Here is a 20,940-nt window from a genome sequence, read left to right on the forward strand (position 1 = left end):
TCATTTCTCCATCGGCCAAGCCTCACATCTCACCCACCATTTGCTCCATTAGGCACACCAGCGCGCACGGAGCAGTTACACACGAGTGGATGTCCCTGAAGTCTAAACTCCGGACCACAGGCTAAGGCGCACCCACCCACGATCAGATAACGGGAGGCATGTGACACCTCTGACAGCGTTGATGGGCACTTCCCCCCTACGCCGAGCCTTATAATAAAATAATGACAAAAGCAACATATAATTACACCTATTTCCGTTTTTTCCAGACACTGATCTGACGTTAAAAATAAACCAATCAATCAATCCAACTCGGGGACTTGGAGCACGGACTAATGGAACAGTGGGATGGAAAATCCCTTTTTTTTGTGGTTTCTTGTCGTGCTTTTATCCTCTGGTGTCTCGTCCTAAATTATACTTTCTCTCTTTGAGTTAAACTATGTTTTGTGAGGAAACTTGACCTGCATGTAATCCACCTGAGCTCATTCTGTCGCTGTCTTCTACCATTGTGTCCGCACATCGTTCCCAGTGGTCGTGGCACTCCTGAAACATGCCGGAACTCTTAAGTTCCATGACATGACATCACCGTTCTGAAGCAGAGTCCACGGAAGAAGCTCAATGTGGAATTAGCAAACCGACTATGGAGGAGACTGATGTTTGCAGGCTGGCGTTTCCATCCCATCTCTCATTATAAGACGTTGATGTCACTGTTGGTTAGTGGCTGACATTTCAGGAGACGCACCACAGTGAATCACCTAATTGAGAAAGTCAGAAGATTGATTGAAATGGCATTTGCTGCAGCCTTGTTGTTAAAATGTTGCATGCCAAAACAGCCTCTCCCCAAAGCTGGATCACACCTCGGGTGTTGGCGTGAGAAGCGGATGAGAAACTTTTTTCTTTTAAATTCTGCGGCCATATTTCACATCCGGTTTGTAAGGCATGCAACATGTTTTCAGGTCATATGTTAACTGGTGTTACTGGACCCAAGCCACAACGGCACATCCCCTAGCAAAACAAAGCCAGGAGCCAAATGGGTCCAAATGGACAATAAACTATTTAACGCTCGTTAATATCCATTATCCACACAGCTTTAGCGCAAAGCTGACATCCCATTTGTTCACTTCCTCCTTCCAGGAGATCACAGTGGATCTGCACGTGTCGGCAGCAGACAGCTCATAGATGGCAGGTCAGTCGCTGAAGCTCTGCGATGACAAAAAGGAACGAAAAAAGCAAGTTTGCATGAATGCGCTGAAGAGGCCCAACCCCAACACACGGGTGAACGTCAGGACAGGTGTTACCGCTGAGCGCGCACGTGCCTGATGGATTTAGCCTGAAAGCTTGTCAAAACACTCTCCCTAATGGGGGACTAACATTTATGTTAGTTTGTTCAAATGAAGACTGGCAGAAAAAGAGCTTAACTTAGTGCTGCCGTGTCCTCGCTTTGAAATCGATTGGATGGCGGGCAGCAGATGACACTATTAAAAACATCTCCCCGCCTGTGGCAGCCTTCTGAGAAGTCGAGCCGCGGCCGCCCCGGGGTAAGTGACCAAGCCACGGCGCTGAAAGCCCGCGTTGCATGCTGATGAGCTCGAAACTGAAACCCCAGCCAAACCTGTAATACGTACGAGGAGAAGGGCGAGCCTAATGTGTGTACTCATTATAAACTGCTCTGATAAATATTCATGGGGCCGGTCCGAGCGGCCCGCTGTGGAGGTGGGAGCGAGCCGTGATGAGGTGCGTGCCTTCTGGTCCTGGAGCAGCCACTCGGCTGCCCCCTCACAGATGCAGACCAGCCAGGTCCCACGCGTGTTCCATGCAGGACAAATCCGCAGGCATAATGGTGTCTATTTCCAGAAGAAAGAGGGACGCTGAAGCACCCGGTGCCCTCTTCCTTCCTCTTCCCTCTCTCCCTCAGTCTTTCATTTCAACTATATTTATCTGTTCCTCTTTCATCATTGGAACAATTCCTCGCAATTCGCTCGCCACTTATCCTTCTTTTGTGCTTGCACTCCGTCACTGGCCTCTTCTCATTATGCGCTCAGTGTCAGGATTGTCGATGGTGTTATTTACGTGAAGGATCACCATGACTAATAAGCTTTTTTAGATGAGACATTTAGGTGGACGGCAGACAATAGACAATGGTCTCTCCATATCATCATGTTTTTTAGTGTAAAAATAAAAAGTGAAATGTGTTCTAATAAAACAATGTTCTGCGTTATCAAGACTAAATATACGCACATACTTGGATTGGATGACTTTTGATACTCTTGTTAATTTGGGGGAAATAAAGCCCAACAAATTTTACTGCAATAATATTACAAAAGCATTAAATAACAGCGTAATTTTTTTTTTTTGTAAAGTGGAAGAAGACAAAATAGAAGTAATTAAGTACTACAATAGTAGATAAGAGTTGCATTTAAGCCCTGTGCCTCCAATCACTGATGAACATGCTAAATCCAGTGCTCTATAGCGGTTTGGTTCCTTATTTGATAAAGGAAAGGACTCAGAAGCTAACGGCAGCTGGGGGCGCTTTCCACCATCCCGTACACAATTCAGGGTGCTTGTTTTTAGTTGTGAGAAGCTCAGGCGACACCTGGCACGGACCCAGAAGGAGAGCCGACAGGTGATGAAAGGGAGCGTTACCTGGACAACCTCTCTGACCACGCTACAGTCAGACACGGGGGTGCAGATGATTGCACGCGCGGCCTGTGTGACGTGTGGGAGGGAAAGCAGCAGACCATCTGAACTGCTCGCTGGCGCCTCCAGTCCCAGCTTGTATGACGGGTTATTTGTCTTCTCTTCTTTCCCCCATTTTTATATCTTTAAATTGCCCCTTGTCAATATAAAAAGTTGCTAGGACGAAGCAGAAAGTTCCCTCGCCTATAAAGACCCACAAAAACAGTGAACGTTGCCACTGCTTGATTTTAAGTTATGGATAATTACACATGATGTATGCTATATAAGGCATAATTATGGCAGGGGGAAAGTTGGCGGGGAGTACAGTCACTTGCTGCAAATGAGGTCTATGATTACGCCTCTGCGCCATTCCCCTCTTCATTTATGAGGATCTGTGTGGCATTTCTGCCTGATGCATCATCTCTGTCGTTCTCTCATAATAAATCAAAAGGGCGGTAAAAAAAAAAAGGATTTTGCTGATTTCAGGAAATGCCGGTGCTCCACCAGTTGAGAGCCGGTCTGTATTGGCACTGATGCACATCCTAGTGATCATTTCAGTCACAGGATCGTGGTGCATCTTCAGATCGAGCTCATCTGTTGGAGCTGCCATTTTTTTGTTCGTCAAAAAGCAAAAAGAAATATGCCGTTCATTAAGCCACCTCCTTTCCAACAAAGCTCATCCTTTTTTTATATAAATTCCCATGATTCAGCAAAATGACATGAAATTCAACAGGAATTTAAATGTGATTTAAGATGACAAGATGAATCAGACATTCGCTCGCTAGCAGAGACCCTGAGTTTTAACAGACAAATCATATAGTTAGTCCAGACGATGAATTGATATTTGAGGAACCACTCGTATGAAAAAAATGAGGGTTGTAGAATCCCAACTGGCATCTAGTCAGGGAACACGTCCAAAGAGCGGCATGACGGTGATGGAAATGCTGAACTGAAAGGACTGTTCTGAATAGTGCAGCTGTTCTACAGCAAAACTGTTCAATCCTTCTGCTTTTTCACAGACTTCTGAGCTGAATGGCAACAACATTACAAGGAAATCACAACATTACAACTGTTGTGGAGACGGTCTGGTGCGACTCTGCTGAAATTTATGAGACAAATCGGAGCAGCTGCGTGCAGCCAGGACATGTGTGTGTGGGTGTGTGTGCGCGCACACATTACACATCTTTTACTAGCTCTGACAACCTCAAAGGTCTGTTTGGGTGTTCAGACTTGTTTAGGGTTAGGGGTTAAGTTGTTATGTAAGGTAAGGGTAAGGGGCTGGGGAATGTATTACATGTATGAAAGCCCTCACAAAGATAGAAGTACAGTATATGTGTGTGTGTGTGTGTGTGTGTGTGTGAGCGAGCGAGCGAGAGAGAGAGAGTTTTGCAGAATGTGGTTGAAGGAGCGTGTTATCAGTCAGTACTTTACAATTGCACAATGACTCAAATTAAAAAAGGAAAAACAAGGCTGGGAAGGTTTTATTTTTCAAAACGTAATTAGAAAAACATCGTACTCAGCTAATTTGTTAGCTGACTCTAGTGAGAGGTTTTCGTTATGAAAGGATCGATGCGGGCTATATTGCAGGGCCTGGCTCCAGTTGGGCTCCATAAGGTGTACGGAGAAGAGGACGGGGCTAATTCAACACGGTGCAAAGCGCTTTTCATTGTTCGCTGAGAGGCGGCAGCTGCTGAAGGAGTTAAAGCGCCTGCGGCTGTGTGGGGATGTGAAGAAAGTCCCACAAAGATAATGTACAATCACGTCCGCGCGCTTCAATCAAGCCAGAGGTCAGCGGAGAGGAAGCGCTCTCCATTTTCTGGGTGCGCGCCCGCGTGTCTCCGTCCGTCCGTCCGTCCGTCGTCCATCGCTGGCTTTTGCATAGCGGCTCCCGCGGACAAAACGACACGTTAACACTTCAGGTTGACAAATGTGTTTTGACAACACTTGGAGAGATAAGCACTGGGTCTGCAGGATCTCTCCCAGGGACACGTTTCTATTTACACCTCCTCCGCCTCGCAGAGGAGACGCTTAATCTTCTCCATGATTTGTGACTTCCGTTCCCAAATCTCCCTCCCCGCTCCCTTCTTTTTCGGCTGCCATCCTGATTTTCCTTTCTTTTGTTTTGCGTTTTAATGTTCCCGCTGGCTGATCTGAGCCGTCAGCGTCCTCCTCTGTCCTCGTCTGACTTGAGTTGGACACTCGGTCCGTGCGTCACTGTGACACACCTGTACATGGGTGAGGGCACCAGACTGTGACTGCAGCAGACACCTACAGATTTGTTTTGGTGACAGTCATATTGCTCTATGGACACTGAGAAAGAAAAGAGAATGTAGGGTCGTGATTTGATTCTGATGAGAGTACACAACATTAAGATACCGCTGTGGCAGAAATGTGCTAATGTTGAACAAAAAAGGCGGGAAATTTGTCATTGATCGTTATTTATCAGAAGATTAAACTGGCAATGGCCTCACAAGAGCAATTAATATGAAATTTGTGGCTTTGTTTTGGACCAATATGCGACTCAAGAAAAGAAACATTGCTTCAAGGGTCGCATTTGAGTCTCGAGGAACCAGCTGGAAGATTTGGAAGCTGACTCAGTTTGGCTTGAAATGATGAAATGCTGATGAAAATCTATAAATGTCCACATATCCTGCTGTCTATTCTCAATCCGCAAAACAATTACACAGTTTTTCATGTCTGTCTGTGTCACGAACAGTGAGATTCTCATATCCCTGTTAATAAAAGGTGGCGAGGAGCTGTGCGGCCATTGTTTGACAAAAGGTAAGGATGGGGACAGGAAGCACATGCAAGGTGCATTGAGTAACCTCGTGCAAATAACCGCGCGGTAATCACTTCAAATGTGTTTTATTGAGAGCTTTTCATAGATTAGAGCCACAATAATCTGTCCTCCATCTCATGTTATTTTTGGCACCCGGATTCTGCCGCGTTGGATTAGCAGGTGTGCAAGTGTTTGTTTGGGGCTGAGTGTGTGTCTCCGCATTTACGAGGCATGTGCACGTCTCCATTGTGAGGATCTGAAGTTGATATTGTGCTGGGTCTGTTTCTTAAAGAGCGAGGCTATTCGCTAGGAATCAAAAGGAAACCAGCATTTCGTGAGCACATTAGATACATCCAAACCCTGAAATATGATTAAGCAGCAACATGGCCTAATCCCACAGAGTACGGGGACTAGCATGTCTGTCAGAACAATACACACTGACGCTGCTAAAGGAAACCTTGTATACCGGATGGAGAAAAGTTTAAAAAGAATACAGACAATAACAATTATTTTACCCTCCACGGAATTCAGAGTAGATAAAAGAAATAACTGGAGGTTCTACTGCGCAAAACCAAACCTATCAGCAAAGCAATGGAGGTAAAAGTCACCCCCCCCCCCCGATTCTCTTACAGCCTCCTCTGCCTCCCACCACATCTGCAAACACACTGTAGGATGGCCGTCTCCACCGTCTCCCCTTAAGGGAATTATTGACTGATGACTTCCATTTTCAGCTATCAATTCTGTTGCTAATTTTACACATTTCAATTAATACCAGGTATCCGTGCGCGTCCCGCGCACGGATACCTGCCATGATACCTGCCATGATTAGAAGGCGCCCAAGGATGGATTCAGCCATCTGAGGCAGGAGTGCTGCCATTTTCTCTGGGCTTTCAGCAGGGACCCTGAAGGTATTTACAGAGCTCTATAAGCCCCTTAACCCTAAGAGCATCTACAACTGCCCACAGAAAGGGGCATAAGGGCTGCCGTCTCCTCAGACCAGAACCAACGCACATTTGTGAGATGGATTGTGGTGGTTGCAGCGCATGCAGAGGAGGACGGCTGTCGCTCCGCTGCTCACGCCTACTGCAGATAATCCACGTTAATGATGTCAGCTCTCATTTTTCCATTGCATCTGTTGCTAAAGACACATACTCTGCATTTCAATGCCAACATGATGCGTAAACTGCACCTGCTTGTCTCCGTTTTGGAAGAGGACAAAACCCTGACTGCCACCGACTCTTCAAACACTTCCGCCGCGCCCGGCTGCAAACAGATCGCTCATAAATATTCATGCGGCTGAATCCATCCAAATGGCGGCGCTGACTATCGGCAGCACGTGTAAACGAGGATCTGACTCGAACACGGGTCAGGAGGCCTCCGGAGCCCCCTCTGCTCCCGTCACCATGACTACCTAGACGACTCCATTTGCAGCATCAGTCAGTGGAGGGAATCGCTTCAGTACCTTCAATTAGCGACCCATTATCATTCATGAGTTTGTTTTCGCAGCGCTCTAAGATTGCATCCCAGTTACTCTTCCCTCCCTGCTCCCGCTAATAGGAGACGCAGCACCACTATAAGCTCTTACACCCAGCTACATTTGGCAATTTCGGCTTATGTACTGCCAATCTGGTGAAGCTTTTACGATGTAACCTTTTTTGGGTGTCCATGTATTACATTCTTTGGAGCGCTTCCATATGCTGCATGCATATATTCACACTTTCACTGTTGATGCTACCGTTTGGTCCCGCAGATCCGACATCCACCGTCTCCCACCCAGGTCTTCATTCGTCACACAAAAGCAGCACCCTATTTTCTTTTTCAGCTCAGATGCGTTGAACGCTCAGCCACACATCTCCTTTCCTTCCCGTCAATAGGGTGCGTGGGGTAAACAGGCCGCGCTGGTCGTGGGGCTTCGGCGAGCGCCGCTGTCCTCTGGGCTGTTTCCTGTGATATAATGGTGTTGACCCCAGTGGCGCCAGAGTCTCCATACTGAGTTATTAAATTTATGCAACTGCTAAGCTTCACGGCTATTTCGCAATGATGGCAGCCTTCAGTGGCTGTAGCAAGGCCCGCAGTGGACATGTCTCAAAGTTCTCTTAGAAAACAATGCAGCAAGCAACGAGAAAGGGAGAGAAAGCAAGAGAGTGAGAAGGCCGTGTATATTTTATTCAGTGGCAGCAGAGCACAATTCATAATCAGGGAGGACTGACTCACAGTTTTAATTAAAAAGTTGCCTTATAGCGCCAGGAGTAGCATCTTGATTGAAGACTCCAGCAAAGGCTCCAAGCGCCCCGGAGAGAGAAAGACTCCGCTGGGACAGAGGAGGAGCGAAAGGCTCATGACGAGAACAAGGGTCTGAGATTTCCGTGTGACCAGACATGCTAGCAAAAGTGTCAAAACGAACATCAAGGAAAGGTGAAGGGAGCCGAAGGAGGAGGGATTACGCAGCTGAAAAACCTAATTTAGCCATATTTAGATATTTTTAATCAAGTCTGGGTTTGGAACAGGCCGCTATGGTGGAAAAGCCTCACTGCGCTTTAGGATTTAACCTTTTGTTTCCACGTGCTTTACGTCAGGAAAATCATTGAAAACTTACTGCAGAGAAATGTTTTGGGGTATGGTTGTTTTTATTGTATGCAAGCAATGCTTATGCTTATCTACCGAAAATAGCATCGCAAGCTACAGTAGTGCTCAACTTTTACAACTTTTCTGATGGAATTGAAGTGTATTTTGTTGTTTCTTAAATCTGTGGACATATTTACTGAACAAATACATGGTGGGTAGCTTGAAATGTGACTAAATGTTGTCAAAAAGGATACAATTTTTTTACTAACTGCTAACATGAACATGTTAGTCCAGTGGCAGCAAAAGTAAGGCAGAGTTGGGGTACAGATGTTGGCCCTGGAATAAAAAGCCTTTTGGAAAATGGCCAGCGCCGCAAATTTAACCATGGCTGATGGAATTTGCTTTGGTCTGACAGTAATGTGGAGTTTATGTCAACCCTTCCGTTTAAATCACCGCCATAGCAGCGACTCTCGATACAGAGAGCTTTTAATTAAAAAAAACAACGCATGAGAGGGGAGAGATAAACGCCGAGGGAGCATGGCGGAAAATAGAGGGAGTGAGAAAGTATGAGATGAGAATGATGACGCAGAAAGAGAACAAAGGAAACAGACACGGGAGAGAGAGAGTGAGAGATTTCAGCAGATAAGAACAAAGCCCCAGCTCCTCCCCTGTTGAAGTGAACATAGAAGCACCGTCCATTCGGAGGATTTCGCTGAAATTTTCTGACACATTCGTGCATGTGCGTGTTTTTAGCCGCTCAGCTGTCCAGCTCAGTCACTCTAAATGATTGTATAGAACACGTGTGTGTTAATGCACACTTTGTTGCCTGATGCTGAGATACACAAGCAGAAAGAGCGCTGCATCTATTTAAATCATGCACGCACACGTGCTTTGGTATTTCTCATATTTGGATCCACACCTGCGCACGTTGTTTATGGAAGAAAAGGCTAAATTTATGAAAAGAGAAATTGATTACGCCCCTATTTTTAAATACACTTGTGCTATTAGCCAGCGTGCACAGTATCAATAATACAACCAACATCTGATCGTGTTCTCAGATGTGGTGATGAAGATCATTAATTACATGCCAACAGTTTTAATTAGCTCTTTGTATCTATGTGATTTTTCTGGATACACCATGCATCCCAAACACCTACCTACATATCTGTTTACTCCCCAGCAGGGTTGAACCTAACATTCATTGATTTCCTTTTTTTGTTACATAAAAACACAGGTAAACAACATCTTTTACACTTTAAATGACCTAGCTTGGTACTCTACAGTCACCAGCTAAATCTGCATTTAAAATCCCTGTACTCTGTGTGTGTTGGCACCTCAGCTAGTTCTTGATCCCTACACACAGCATAGGGGGGAAAAAACAACAGAACCTTGGTTTAGCTTTTACCTTCAGATGTATCTGGAAGGGTGATCTACTATAAACTGAGATTGCAAAGGGCGATTTAAAACTACTCAGTCCAGGCCCATTTATTCTTCGTGCTTCCACCATTACATTGGTGGCCATTTCCAGTTGACCTACAACGACGTTCAGCTCCTCCAACTGTGCTGCCATGTAGAGTTAATTCCATCATTCACTACGTTCAGCCAGGCCAACATGTTTGCAGTTAAAGTGCAGTTTTAGTCAGATTACTGCAGTAATTTCTTTATACAGTGTCACGTTATGTAACTATATAATATAAAGAAGCCATATTAGTCAATTAAATAGAAGATTATTGCTAAATATAAATCATGTTATTGGGCTGCTGTTGCCCAACACTGGGATAGTTCTCATTATTAGCCTAGCGCTACCAAATCGGAAATTACACCTTAATCATTTCCACAGTTCTACTGACAATTAAAACTAACACACTCTCTCTCTCTTACAATCATCTCTCTCTGACTTTTCCTCATTGTCACATCAGCCACCAAAACCATGCCTCCAGCTCATTGTAGAATAATTGGCAAGCTGTTGCTATGTGATACCAGCTGTATCTGAAACAAGGCTGCACTGGTCCCCTTGTTATGCTGTTGGTGCTGCTGCTGAAAAATGAGATCCAAATATAATCGGCAGTTTTCAAAGTGAGAAAAACCAAGACAAATATAGTTTTGCAGCTAGCTGGGTGATTTTTGTCTCATCTGACAGAAATAAACAGCATTTGTTATTGGGATACACGACCAGAGGTGATGTCACTGGTTCTGCTACCGAACATCAGTTTTCATCTAAATCCCAGCAGTTATGCCTTTACTTTCCTTCTTTTCGGGCTTCTCATTTGTGTCGCGACTGAAAATCTCCGTAATTATTGTGATGCAAAAGTCAGTTTGAGCTCCTTCGATTTCAATACTTGTTCAAGTCTGATGCCCGAGCGATCGATGCAAGACGGCAAACTGGAACAATCAAGCTGAATACTTGGAGGATAAACGGCTCCAGGAGAGCTGTGCCCACTGAGTTTAATGAGTCAGACTTTGACAAACCTATTATATTTGTGTCGCTCACAATAGCGCACGTCGCGGTCCCCTCGCTCGCGCTTTTGTCTGTCCGCTTGCTGTAAAAAACAGCCTCTTCTATTCCTATACGCGCTAGATTGGAACAGCCTATTCTCTAACCTTGTTGCCTTGAATTCCGGGTTTTGTCTGGGCCATCGAAGGCTTTAGGTCGTCAGCTACACTTGTAGTTCTGCTGAACTCACTGGCTGCAAAAGGCTGCGGGGGGGGCGGGGTCTCCGAGACCGGCCGGACGCCGCTTTGCCTCAAGCGAGGTGAGCGTTCGCTGTGACATTTGGGCGGCAGTGGGGTCAGGATATGCCGCTTCTGTCCAGATCAGATGTGAGCGTGACCAGCGAGGCCGCCAGGTCGCTGCCCGTGCACGACCATTTTGTCTCTGCAGCATGACAAACGGCTTTTTAAAGATAGAGCTTTTTGTGCATGTGTGGTCTCTGCAGTGACGGTTTCCCGTGCACTTCCGTAGCAGGAGCGGCAGCTATTCCATTTCCCTGGTATGGACTGATTTATTGTCCGGCGGCGCTTTCATAATAGCAAAGAAAAATTAAACTTAGTGTAGAAGAAGAAAAAGAAGTTTGGAGGCCATCATTTAGTTTGCTGCTTCTGCTGAACAACAAGGCATTCATCAAGCCCCTAAGTACGATATTAATCATCTGCTGCGACACAGGTGTAATTATTTCAAATTAAAGATGGATTTGAGGACCTGCCTTTAAATCAGTGATGACAACACCAAGTCACTGCGAGCTCTAGAGTTATGGGGTCTAAACTCAATCTGGGCCGCAAAATAGCACAATATCGCAACAAATCCCGTTTCACATTCACCTCCAGTCGCCATTTCTGTCAAGTGTGTTGGCCTGTACAGCGACACACACACACACACGCACCAGTTTCCACTCCAAAATCTCTCTGTGAGGATGTGAAAAGAACACGTCAACTGAAACCCGAAAACAGACTCATAGCGCCAACAGTTCTCACTCGATCTTTCAGCTCTTTGTGTGTTTGTCTATTTATATGTGTAGAAACTGGGTCAACATCTATCACGGTATGGACGTTACGCTGCGGGTGAGGCATCGTGCTCCGTACCCGAGGGTTCGATCAGGTATAGGAACAGTATAGCAGAAACGGGTAAATGTAAACTTTGGAATGCAACTTCAGTTTCCATAGCGACAGGGTGACATCCATTTCCACAGGTGGACTGTTGAATGTCAGTGAGTTCATTATATACAGGAAATGCTGCTAATTACAACAATTACTTGACTCACTGCTCCTACACAGGAACATTGGGCTAATAAAAGGGCAAAGAGTTTAAAAAGTCTCATATTTTAGTGGCTCGAGCCAGGAGTTCTCCATGTTTCATGTTGAATTAAGAATAAAGGAATAAAGATCTTTCCACCTTAATTCCTCTCCATCAGTATGTTATTTGCTTCAGCGTGGAAGCTGTGCAACAACTGGAGCGTAAACAGCAGAACCCCCCCCCATCAGCAGCATCCCTGGACGTGCCAGGAAAGAACAGATGCCACCAAAGCAAATGTTCAAAGTGCGGCGCTCGGCTAATGATCAGATCCGCGTGGTGTTCCAGGTGACTTCTGTGACTGCGCAGACGATTATGTGGCTCCTGCATCTCTCTGTTGCGTTCTCTCGTTTCCTGTCAAGACCGTTCTTTACACGCTCATTTCAGATTAGCGACTGCTATCGTTCAAGAGTAACACTGGATCCCACTGACAAAAGGTCAAAAAGGAGAGGAGAAAAGGTCAAAAATGAACCAAAAGGGAGGAACACAAACGTGCCATTGTGGGATCGGGGAGCTGGCACGTTCCCGCTGAACAGGATGGAGCGATTGAATTCTAGAGATGCGTCTACACAGGCCGCCTCCATATGCATGCGGTGACAAAAAAAGAATAGACAGGGCAACTGAATCCTTCGCCTTGCTCGGAAAACACGCAGCTGCGCTCCTAACGTCAATTCCACATTCCCCAGAAACAGCTTCCTCTCTTCCCTTTCTCTCCTCCTCTCTTCCCTCTCGTCCTTTTCTTATCAAAAGCTTCCGAACTTCCCGACTGGTGAATTTGCTCTAATTTAGAAAGCTGCGGGAGAAAAAACAGCAAGGAGATTCTTTTAGCACTCATTTCCATTCCTATTAAAGAAAAAGTTATTTGACCAAAAAAAAAGAGAGACGCGTTTAAGGGTGTACTGACATATTCAGAAGAAAAGGAGAAAAGTAAATTGCTGTAGGTGGAAAGCCGATAAACTCACGAGACCTCCATTTATCTCTCTGCTTCAATCTCATGCTCCATTGCATAAATCTGCCGTTAATTACAGCGTGTGAGCAGCGGCGGGAGCGAGGTGATCCTTAAATATTTCATACTACGTTTCCTGCCCCACTGATACTAACTTTAGTGCAGATGTGTGTCGGATGACGGCATAAATAACAGTCTGCTCTTAATTGGTTTTGACCGAAACATGAGAGCAAAGAGCACTTGATTAACAGCGCTGAAGTGTGCTGACATTTAGGTTAGCTGTGCGAGTGTCGGAGACGGAGCTTTTAAAGAATCATCGGTCCAATCTGTCTTCGCTTTTACCATTATTCTAGACGGAGGCTTCGGTCTCGATAGGTTATGAAAAGGTTAAGAACAAGAAGCTGTTATCTTTGGTGAGAAGAAAAGGCGGAGCTGTTAATTCATCAATGTGGCGGTATCTTATGACGCAAGCCGGAGGAATCTGCGGCGTCAGCGTTGGCAGCAGCCAGCGGCGGGCGGAAGGGCCGAGCTTTTTATTACGGCGCTGCAGCGTCGCTCTGCAGCTGGCTGAAGGAGAGGGACAGAAGGAAGGTGCGTGTGTGTGTGTGTGTGTGTGTGTGTGTGTGTGTGTGTGTGTGTGTGTGTGTGACAGCAGCGTTGGCGGCGCTCGCGCGGCGTTCCGACCGTCCCTCGCCCCGGCGACGACCGCAGCCTCCCATCAAAGGAAGAAGCAAGAAGTAATGTGGTTCCTCGGCACAGAGGTTCCGTCGTTGAACGTGGTGGCTCATTAATAGTGAGTGGGACGAGATGAAAGGAGTGAAGAGGGAGGTAGATGAGGAGGAAGAGAAATCCATTTGATGAGGGGAGGATCAAAGTCGAAGGTGTGTTGATATTAGGAACGCGGCCGCCATCAGGTGATGGGCAGAAGAAAAATAACCGTGGTTGTAGTCTGTTTGATAAATTAGGGTCCATTTATTCCCTCCAGAGCCTGCTCTGCTTTCTCTGATCACGCGCGCGGGCCGATGAGCAGGTGACGAGCCGGCACAAACACACACTCCTGCCACCAAAAAAATCTCATCCACCACATCCTTTAATTGCCTGATCGATGCCTGCAGAGCCATGCAAATGATGGCCATGCAGTCAATAAGTGCTGGGTCAGGCTGAACGGACACCAATTAAACAGGCCGCTGCACTAAAAAGCCGGGATTAAACCATTTGTCTCTGCGCCCTGCACCCTGAACCATTAACCTGACCCCGGAGCAAATCTGACAGGAGACGCACGGCCAGGAAAAGTGGCTGGAGCTGCCAGGCTTCAGAGGAGCGGCGCGCTCACAGAAGATGATGTCTTACCTTGTGTTTTTCCAGCCAAAGTGTCATCCCGGCGTCTCAGAAGTAGCATGATGGTGCGGCCTGGGACTCCTCTCTTCCTCTCATAGCCTCAGACTGAGGAAGGCTCAACTGCGTGCAGGGAAAAAAGGGAGAATCTGTTTAGCGGTTGGATGCGGGATTCAAAAATACCTGAATGATGACATCCGATCGAGTTTGGAATGTGGCTACAACAGGGAAGATGGAGGAAGACAAAATCACATGGGAAAGATGCTGTCAAGGCCAAACGCTTCTTAAACCCGAGCCAGGTCAAAACCAGCATCAACGGCACCCCCCTTCTGTCTTCCCAACGCCTTTGATGTGCTATTATGACACCCAGGGTCACACACAGTTCACAGTTGGAAAGGCGCTAATAAAGCAATGACCTTTGACCTGCGCCCAGCTCACCTGCATGCAGCCTACATATTACTAAACCAAATTCAATCCAAGGGACATTTTTCTCGGAATAAAAGAATTCTTCCCAGCCCGTAATTTGTTTAAATACATCTGAAAACTGCCGTTACCGAGGGCGATAAAACTCGAAGATTTGAAGAGAACCCAGGCCGACCTGATAAATAATACATTTCCTCCAAATGTGCTGTAGTACTAAATTGTCTCTGCCTTCATTCTGTAAAAACCCCTCCAAGTACAGTATGTAGCAAATCAGAATAATAAATAGCTTCCATTAATCCAGATTATGCATAACTCATCTATCATGAACACTACCAGGGAGTATTTTGGGCCCTTCACCAGTAAAAATGTTGGTGCTGTGCTGTTAACATACCACATATTAAAGCTGCAAGTGGGATAACTTTAGGTGCTTACGTTACACTAAATATGAACAAGCACGCAAATGATATGAAATTACACTAGTATTAAGCAGCCATTTGTGATTTCCCACCATGGAAAAAAGAGTTTTGCTGAAAGGAATTTAGTTCATCCGAATTGTTAGCTCAAAATTTTGTTGCGTTTATTTAGAATTCAACCCAAAACTCACACAACCATATTACAAATTAATCAGTACTTTTAATTTGCATGAGAAACGCTAATCCAGCTAAAATACGTAAAATAGCTTCATGAAAGACTGTCAATTGCAAAAAGGTAGCTAAATGAATGGATTAATGTAATTAAATAGAATTGTGTTGGCATTCAGAGGACTGAAGTGATTATATACGAGTGCAGAACAGTGAGGGGAGTATGGACCGTTCTTTAGGTGAATGAATAATTAACTGAAATATGTCAATGAATAATAAAGCAGCCTCTGCAGGGTAACAGATTGCACTTTCCATATTTAATAGAATGATGGGCCACACGCACAAAACCCAAAACAACGCAGCACACACTCGACGGTCAACGCCGAGACAGAGGAACGTTGGGCCGATGAGAACACGAGGGGGCTCACGCCGCTCGTTTGGAAGGGCCTGGCTGCTTCGGATCGTCTTGGCTTACATTAATCCCACAAAGGGCTCTGGATGTTGCCTTTCTTGCGTACGCGCCCGTCCCTTCCCGTGGCCACTGTCTGTGTCGATACAAGTCCTCTTAATCAGCTCAAATGAATTATTGAGCAGCCTTTTTATATCAGATCATGACCCATATTCCGCTCGCTTGAAGTGAGTGAGCTGCCAATAAAATTAAGACGGACTTTTTAAGCCGTCCCACATAAGCATCCGGCTCCACCTCCGAAGGCCCCTCACACCGATTGGCTCCTCCACAGAGCGGCTGGGGGAGGAGAAGGTGTGTACCTGGAGGGGCGATGCAGGTGTGTGCAGGTATCTAAGGGAAGGTTACCCGTGGTTGTATGGAGAAAGAGGTGATGCCCAGCGCCAGACGCACGGATACGCGTCGCACAGCACACGAGAGAGCAAAAAACAGAGCGAATCAGTGGGAAGAAGAGATGGGATTATGAATCTCTTCAGCCCCTGCTGTCTCCTCTCCTGGCCTGTTTATCAATGACGCCTGCACACACGGTGCCTGCGAAATCTCTTAAGCTCTGTTTGCAGACTCCGGGCAGACTTCGTTTCCACATAAGCCCCTGCCGTCAAACGCTTCTTTTAAAACTCTTGGAATTGACAGGGGGTGGGAGGGGGCCTCGAACGCTGAACGTGCAGCCCGGCCGCTGAAATTTACCGTTCAATAAAATAGGGCGTCGATACTTTCCCAAACATTCGTCACGTGGAAGGTGGGGTTTGTCAGTTCTTAGAGAGAGATGGCGTCACGCATTAGCCCGGCTGTCACTTTCAGGTGGGGGCATTAATCCTTGGCAATAAAGATGACCTTGCAGGTCAATTTTCCAGGCCCGTTAAAAGAAGGTGGTCTTTCATGCCCCCCTGACCAGAATCCTTTAACCACGGCTCAGCTGCAGGCATCTGCTGAGCCGCTCATTTGAATGGCCGCTCTGCCACCTGGACGCGCTCTGAAGTGTCATCAGCGTGGCTGGATCAGGTGCATCGAGAGGCGTGCAGGCATCCGCGCGGTGCTTTTAATGACTATAGCATTGGCGAGTGTCGGGGGGGGGTGTCAGTGGCGTCAGTTTCCCCGCAACGCCTCGACACGTTGCCTGGGATCGAGGGTGCGCTACAGGAGGGGGCCAAAGCTGAACGGCTAATAGTCCTGGGTTAGGAGAGCGGGTCCCAGGTGGTTTGTTGAGCTACGTAACCTTGACTGTACTTCCGCCCATGCACGCACGCGCACACACACACTTGGTGTAAATCCAAACCGCTGTCAGTCAAGTGATGGGAAAGTTAATCAGAGAAAAAGGGTCAATCGCCACGGCACCGTGATGGATAGGTGGACGTGCACGCGTGTCAGAGAGCGGCTGTGAATGTGCGCTCTGCTGCAGGAGATGATGAACTCCTGCTTTCACAACAGTGGATAAAATAACTATATTTAGAAAGGGAACATGCAGTCGGTGTCTTAGTGGAGATACCTTTATTGATCTGACTCTATATTAATGTGCTGCAGGCATGAACACACACACACACACACACCCACACACACACACGCACACACACACCTCTGCTTTAGTTAGAAAAGTGGAGCAGCATGGAACAGGCAGGCTGATCCTTCTGCCTCACTGGTTTGGGAGGTGCAAATGAGATATGGGCATATCAGACCTGAGAGCACACCTGTCACATGACCAGGGTGCATCAGGAGGAGAATTAAAGGCTCATGGGAGGGGTGCGAGGGTAATTGCTGATCTCTGATAATCCGCCAACATCCACTTAAATTCTGCTCAACCCCAACGTTGCGCACATACCCAGGATGCATCTGCACGCATGCAAAAGTCAAAAGCGGATCCAATCGGCATCATCCCGAATACGCAACAGCGAAAGCATGTGTGGAGTTCCAGTACTCACCCGCGTAAGCCCCCGACGAAAAACAACAAAAAGCAGACATGGAATGTACTCAACTTTGCGGGCTGGAGGAACTCTAGCGCATCGGCTAAAAGACAAAACGAAGCTCGAGACTTTAATCCGCATCGGTCAAATCCCGTTAAGATTCAATAGTCGAGGAAAAAGAACACTGACATTAGATTCAGGCTGTTACAAAAAGAGTCAAACGAAGCTGTGGCCCGAATTTGGAGCAGCTTTCGATCAAATTCAATTTGCAGATCAGGATTTTAGGAGCAATTCCACAGGAAAACCACCTAAATCCTAAGGGTCTCTATCATGACGGCTGCTCAAAAGTCCCAGTTCACTTTATCTCCATGTACAGAGGAGGAGAGCCATCCCCCCCCCCCTATAAAAGAATCTTAAGGGGGGATGAGCAAGGAAGTGAGTGTGTTCTCTGCTCTACTCTGCTGAGTATCTCTCCAAAGCTGTGCCTCTTTCACCAGCACGTAGTCCCAAATAACCCCGCACTTTCACGCCAACCCTTTCGTCCTCTTTCCTCCCCCCCAGAAGCATAATCGTGAATAATCGGCCTCGGGTGTTTCAGATAAATGGAGCTAGTCAAGGTGATGGATTGCAAAAATTATGTCACCACGGAGCAAAATAAACAGCAGCGCCAGAGTGATGGGAGAGCGACAGGAAGTGGAATTTAGCCGCTGAAAGAACCAGGAGAACTAACGGTGGGATGGAAGTGGGCCTAGTGGAGGAGGAAAAACAAGTGGAAAGGGATGAAGACAGTGAGCGGGAAAGGTCACGATTGAGGTGGGTGATGTTTTTCCAGCCCGTCCTCTGAGTGCTTGTGTTTGTCTGCAGTGACGGTTCCCAAAGATGGAGGGATGGAGAGAGAGAGGAAGAGAGGAAGCAGAAGGGAAGTGTATGAACAGATGACACCCCGAGTGAACAGACGAGGGCTGGCTTTCAAACCGCCGTCACTCATGAACCGGGCTTTTGTGCGTCAGCCTGACCTTCACTTTAAATGCAAATCCAACTCACACTTGTAAGGTTCCGTCTGGACCCCCCTGCCATCCACACACACACACACACACACACACACACATTCACACATCCACCACTGCCTGTGGCATTAACCAAGATGACATGTGATGATGAAGGTGTGGGTGACAGGCTTGTGTATGTGTGTGTGTGTGTGGGGGGGTTGTTTTTAATGAGAGGACAGACTTTGTTGTGCGACAGCATGGACATGATGATCCCGGGGCAGCGGCCCGCGACAATCGCCGCGGTCTCGGGCCCGATAGAGGGGCGGAAGGCACGGATGATGCGAGGCGGAGGTGTGACGTGAGGATGACACGGTATGAGGCAAGAATCTAACCAGATGGGAGGGGAACCGTGATGATATCGAAGCTAGATTCCAGGCCGGCGTGTGCATGTGTGTGTGTGTGTGTGTGTGTGCTTCAAATACACTTTGAAAAAACGAGTCGCACAGAGAAAATGAACAAAGACTTCGAGACGAACACTGAAACACTAAGCAGACCTACCTATGGTCAGAATTAAGGATCGCCCGAAAAAGATGCAGATGCATAGGATGGAGGGAGGAAAAAAAGAGAGGGAGGGGGAGGAAAAGGTACAAAATTGAAAAAGGCATAAAGAGAAATCACAAGCAAAGCTAGTCAAAGTGTCTCTAAAGCAAATAAATGAAAACACAGGTGGAGTGGGGGGAAAAAAAGTTAGGCAGCGGAGGGGGAGTGGAGGGAGGCGGGGGGGAGCGTGGGCTGCACAGAGGGGGGAGACAGCGATGTATAGGGAGGGGAGGATGAATGAAAAGGGGGTGAGGGGGGGGAAAAAAAGAGAATAAAAGGGGCCAAAAAAATTCCCCCTCCTCTTTTTTCTCTCTGGCTCTCCCTCCCTCCTCGTCTGGCTCATACACAGCAGAAATTGTTGACCAGGTAAATGGCGAAATAGATGAGAAGACAGAGGACCGAGAGAGCGAGCAGATGAAAAGGTAAAGCACCTCCCAGCAGCGCGATGAGGAAGAAAAAGAACAAAAAACGAAAGATAAAAGCAAATACTCCGGTGGCCTCCGTTGTCTCCAGTCTGTGTGCGGGAGGGGGGATTGGCTGCCGCCAGTTGCTCCCCTTCCCCGGCTGCCTTCTGCTTTCTTCTGTCTCCCCTTCCAAAAAACACTGCCCATCCAGATGACAAAAAAAAGAGAGAGAGAAGCGGGCAGAGACGTCCTTCTTTCCCCCCCCCCCCTCTCCCTCTCAGGTCTGCTCTGATTTGAGGTGCCACTCACACAGGTTGGGCATCGCTGCAGCAGCAACGCACAGTCTCACCGCTGCCCAGGGGGAGCCAAGTCCAAAAAAAAAAAAAGAAAAGACACTGGGGCTGCTGCTAGTCGAGCGCTGCCTGCCTCATGAGGAAGGATACTGAGCTGGAACTGCTCCGTCTCCCCTCTCCCGCCCAGCCCTGCCAGAGAGGGAAAAAAAAAGAGGAGAGGGGAGAGGAGGTGGGCCCACGCGTTGCATTAGTATTCATTGAAAGGCTGTGAGGGAGGGAGGGGGAGGGAGGGTAGAGGGGCGCTTTTCGACAAATGTCTAGGAACCAAACCGGTGCGCCGCCGATAACACGGTGGCTCCCTCTACAGTCGATGATCAACAGCGGGGCTGATATCCCCCGGACGAACCCCCTGCTGCTGGGGGGGAGGGGGGGGTCCCATCTTCTGGGTAAATAAAATGCTGCCTCTGCTCAGATGTATCCAACCCTGCACACAAGGTGGTCGCTTCACAGCCTGCTCCGTCTTCCGCCAAGTTAAACTCGACGTTGCCATGGTGACAGATGATCGCTCTCCAATAACCACTGCAGTGCTTCGCTCCTGGCTTTGGCGCGGAAATTGTGAGGATATGTCGGTTTTGGTGCGCTTGTGGTGTCCGCTTGTCAATACTGCCAGTTCCCGGTTGTGTCAGTGAGAAGGCTGTTAAAGCAAATGCAGAGAAGAAGAGCATGTGCTGGGGTAACCGCCATTGTTGCACGAACGGTTCCCGTAAGAATTGCACCAAAACAGTAGAGTTTGAATATTTAAACACCAAAATTGGACTAACAAAATTGGAAAAATTGGTTTTCAGGAGTGCTTCAGGTTGCTTTGATGGAAGGAAGAGGGACGGAGGGCAACAGGGTGAAAACTGGAATGTTGCTCCCACTGGAACATGATGGTTGACCAGGCAATATTTCCTGCAACCCCCCCCCAATGTCACACAAAGTCACTTCCAGCTTTGCTGCTGTAAAGACGAAGATGTGCGACACGAACTTCTCACATTTATTCACTAAAATCTCTGACAAAGATCAGTCAAATTCTACATGGAATCAAAGAGGACTTGAACCAGAGCCAAAAATACATGACCCAAGAGTGCTGCACACTTTGATTAACAAATATACGTCATCATGGACGTATATACTGTGTGTGCATATATGTGTGTACTGT

General features: G+C 47.2%; 1 protein-coding gene across 5 annotated transcripts in view; it reads right to left on the minus strand.

Annotated features, from left to right (window-relative positions):
- The window catches only part of grin2ba (glutamate receptor, ionotropic, N-methyl D-aspartate 2B, genome duplicate a), an 86,528-nt gene extending 66,602 nt beyond the window's left edge, over positions 1 to 19,926 (minus strand). The window contains exons 1-2 of one of the 5 annotated variants that reach the window (XM_003964280.3): positions 19,474 to 19,925; positions 14,101 to 14,208 (exon numbers count right to left, since the gene is read on the minus strand). In XM_003964280.3, coding sequence (XP_003964329.3) covers positions 14,101 to 14,127 — 27 coding nt within the window. In that variant the 5' untranslated portion in view covers positions 14,128 to 14,208; positions 19,474 to 19,925. Of the gene's footprint in view, positions 1 to 14,100; positions 14,209 to 17,471; positions 17,825 to 19,000; positions 19,217 to 19,473 lie in introns of those variants that run through there. The other 4 variants (XM_029835981.1, XM_029835979.1, XM_029835980.1 and 1 more) reach the window with 4 other exon arrangements.
- Positions 19,927 to 20,940: the final 1,014 nt, after the last annotated feature.

Source organism: Takifugu rubripes, chromosome 5, assembly GCF_901000725.2.
Source record: "Takifugu rubripes chromosome 5, fTakRub1.2, whole genome shotgun sequence".
Lineage (NCBI taxonomy): Eukaryota > Metazoa > Chordata > Actinopteri > Tetraodontiformes > Tetraodontidae > Takifugu > Takifugu rubripes.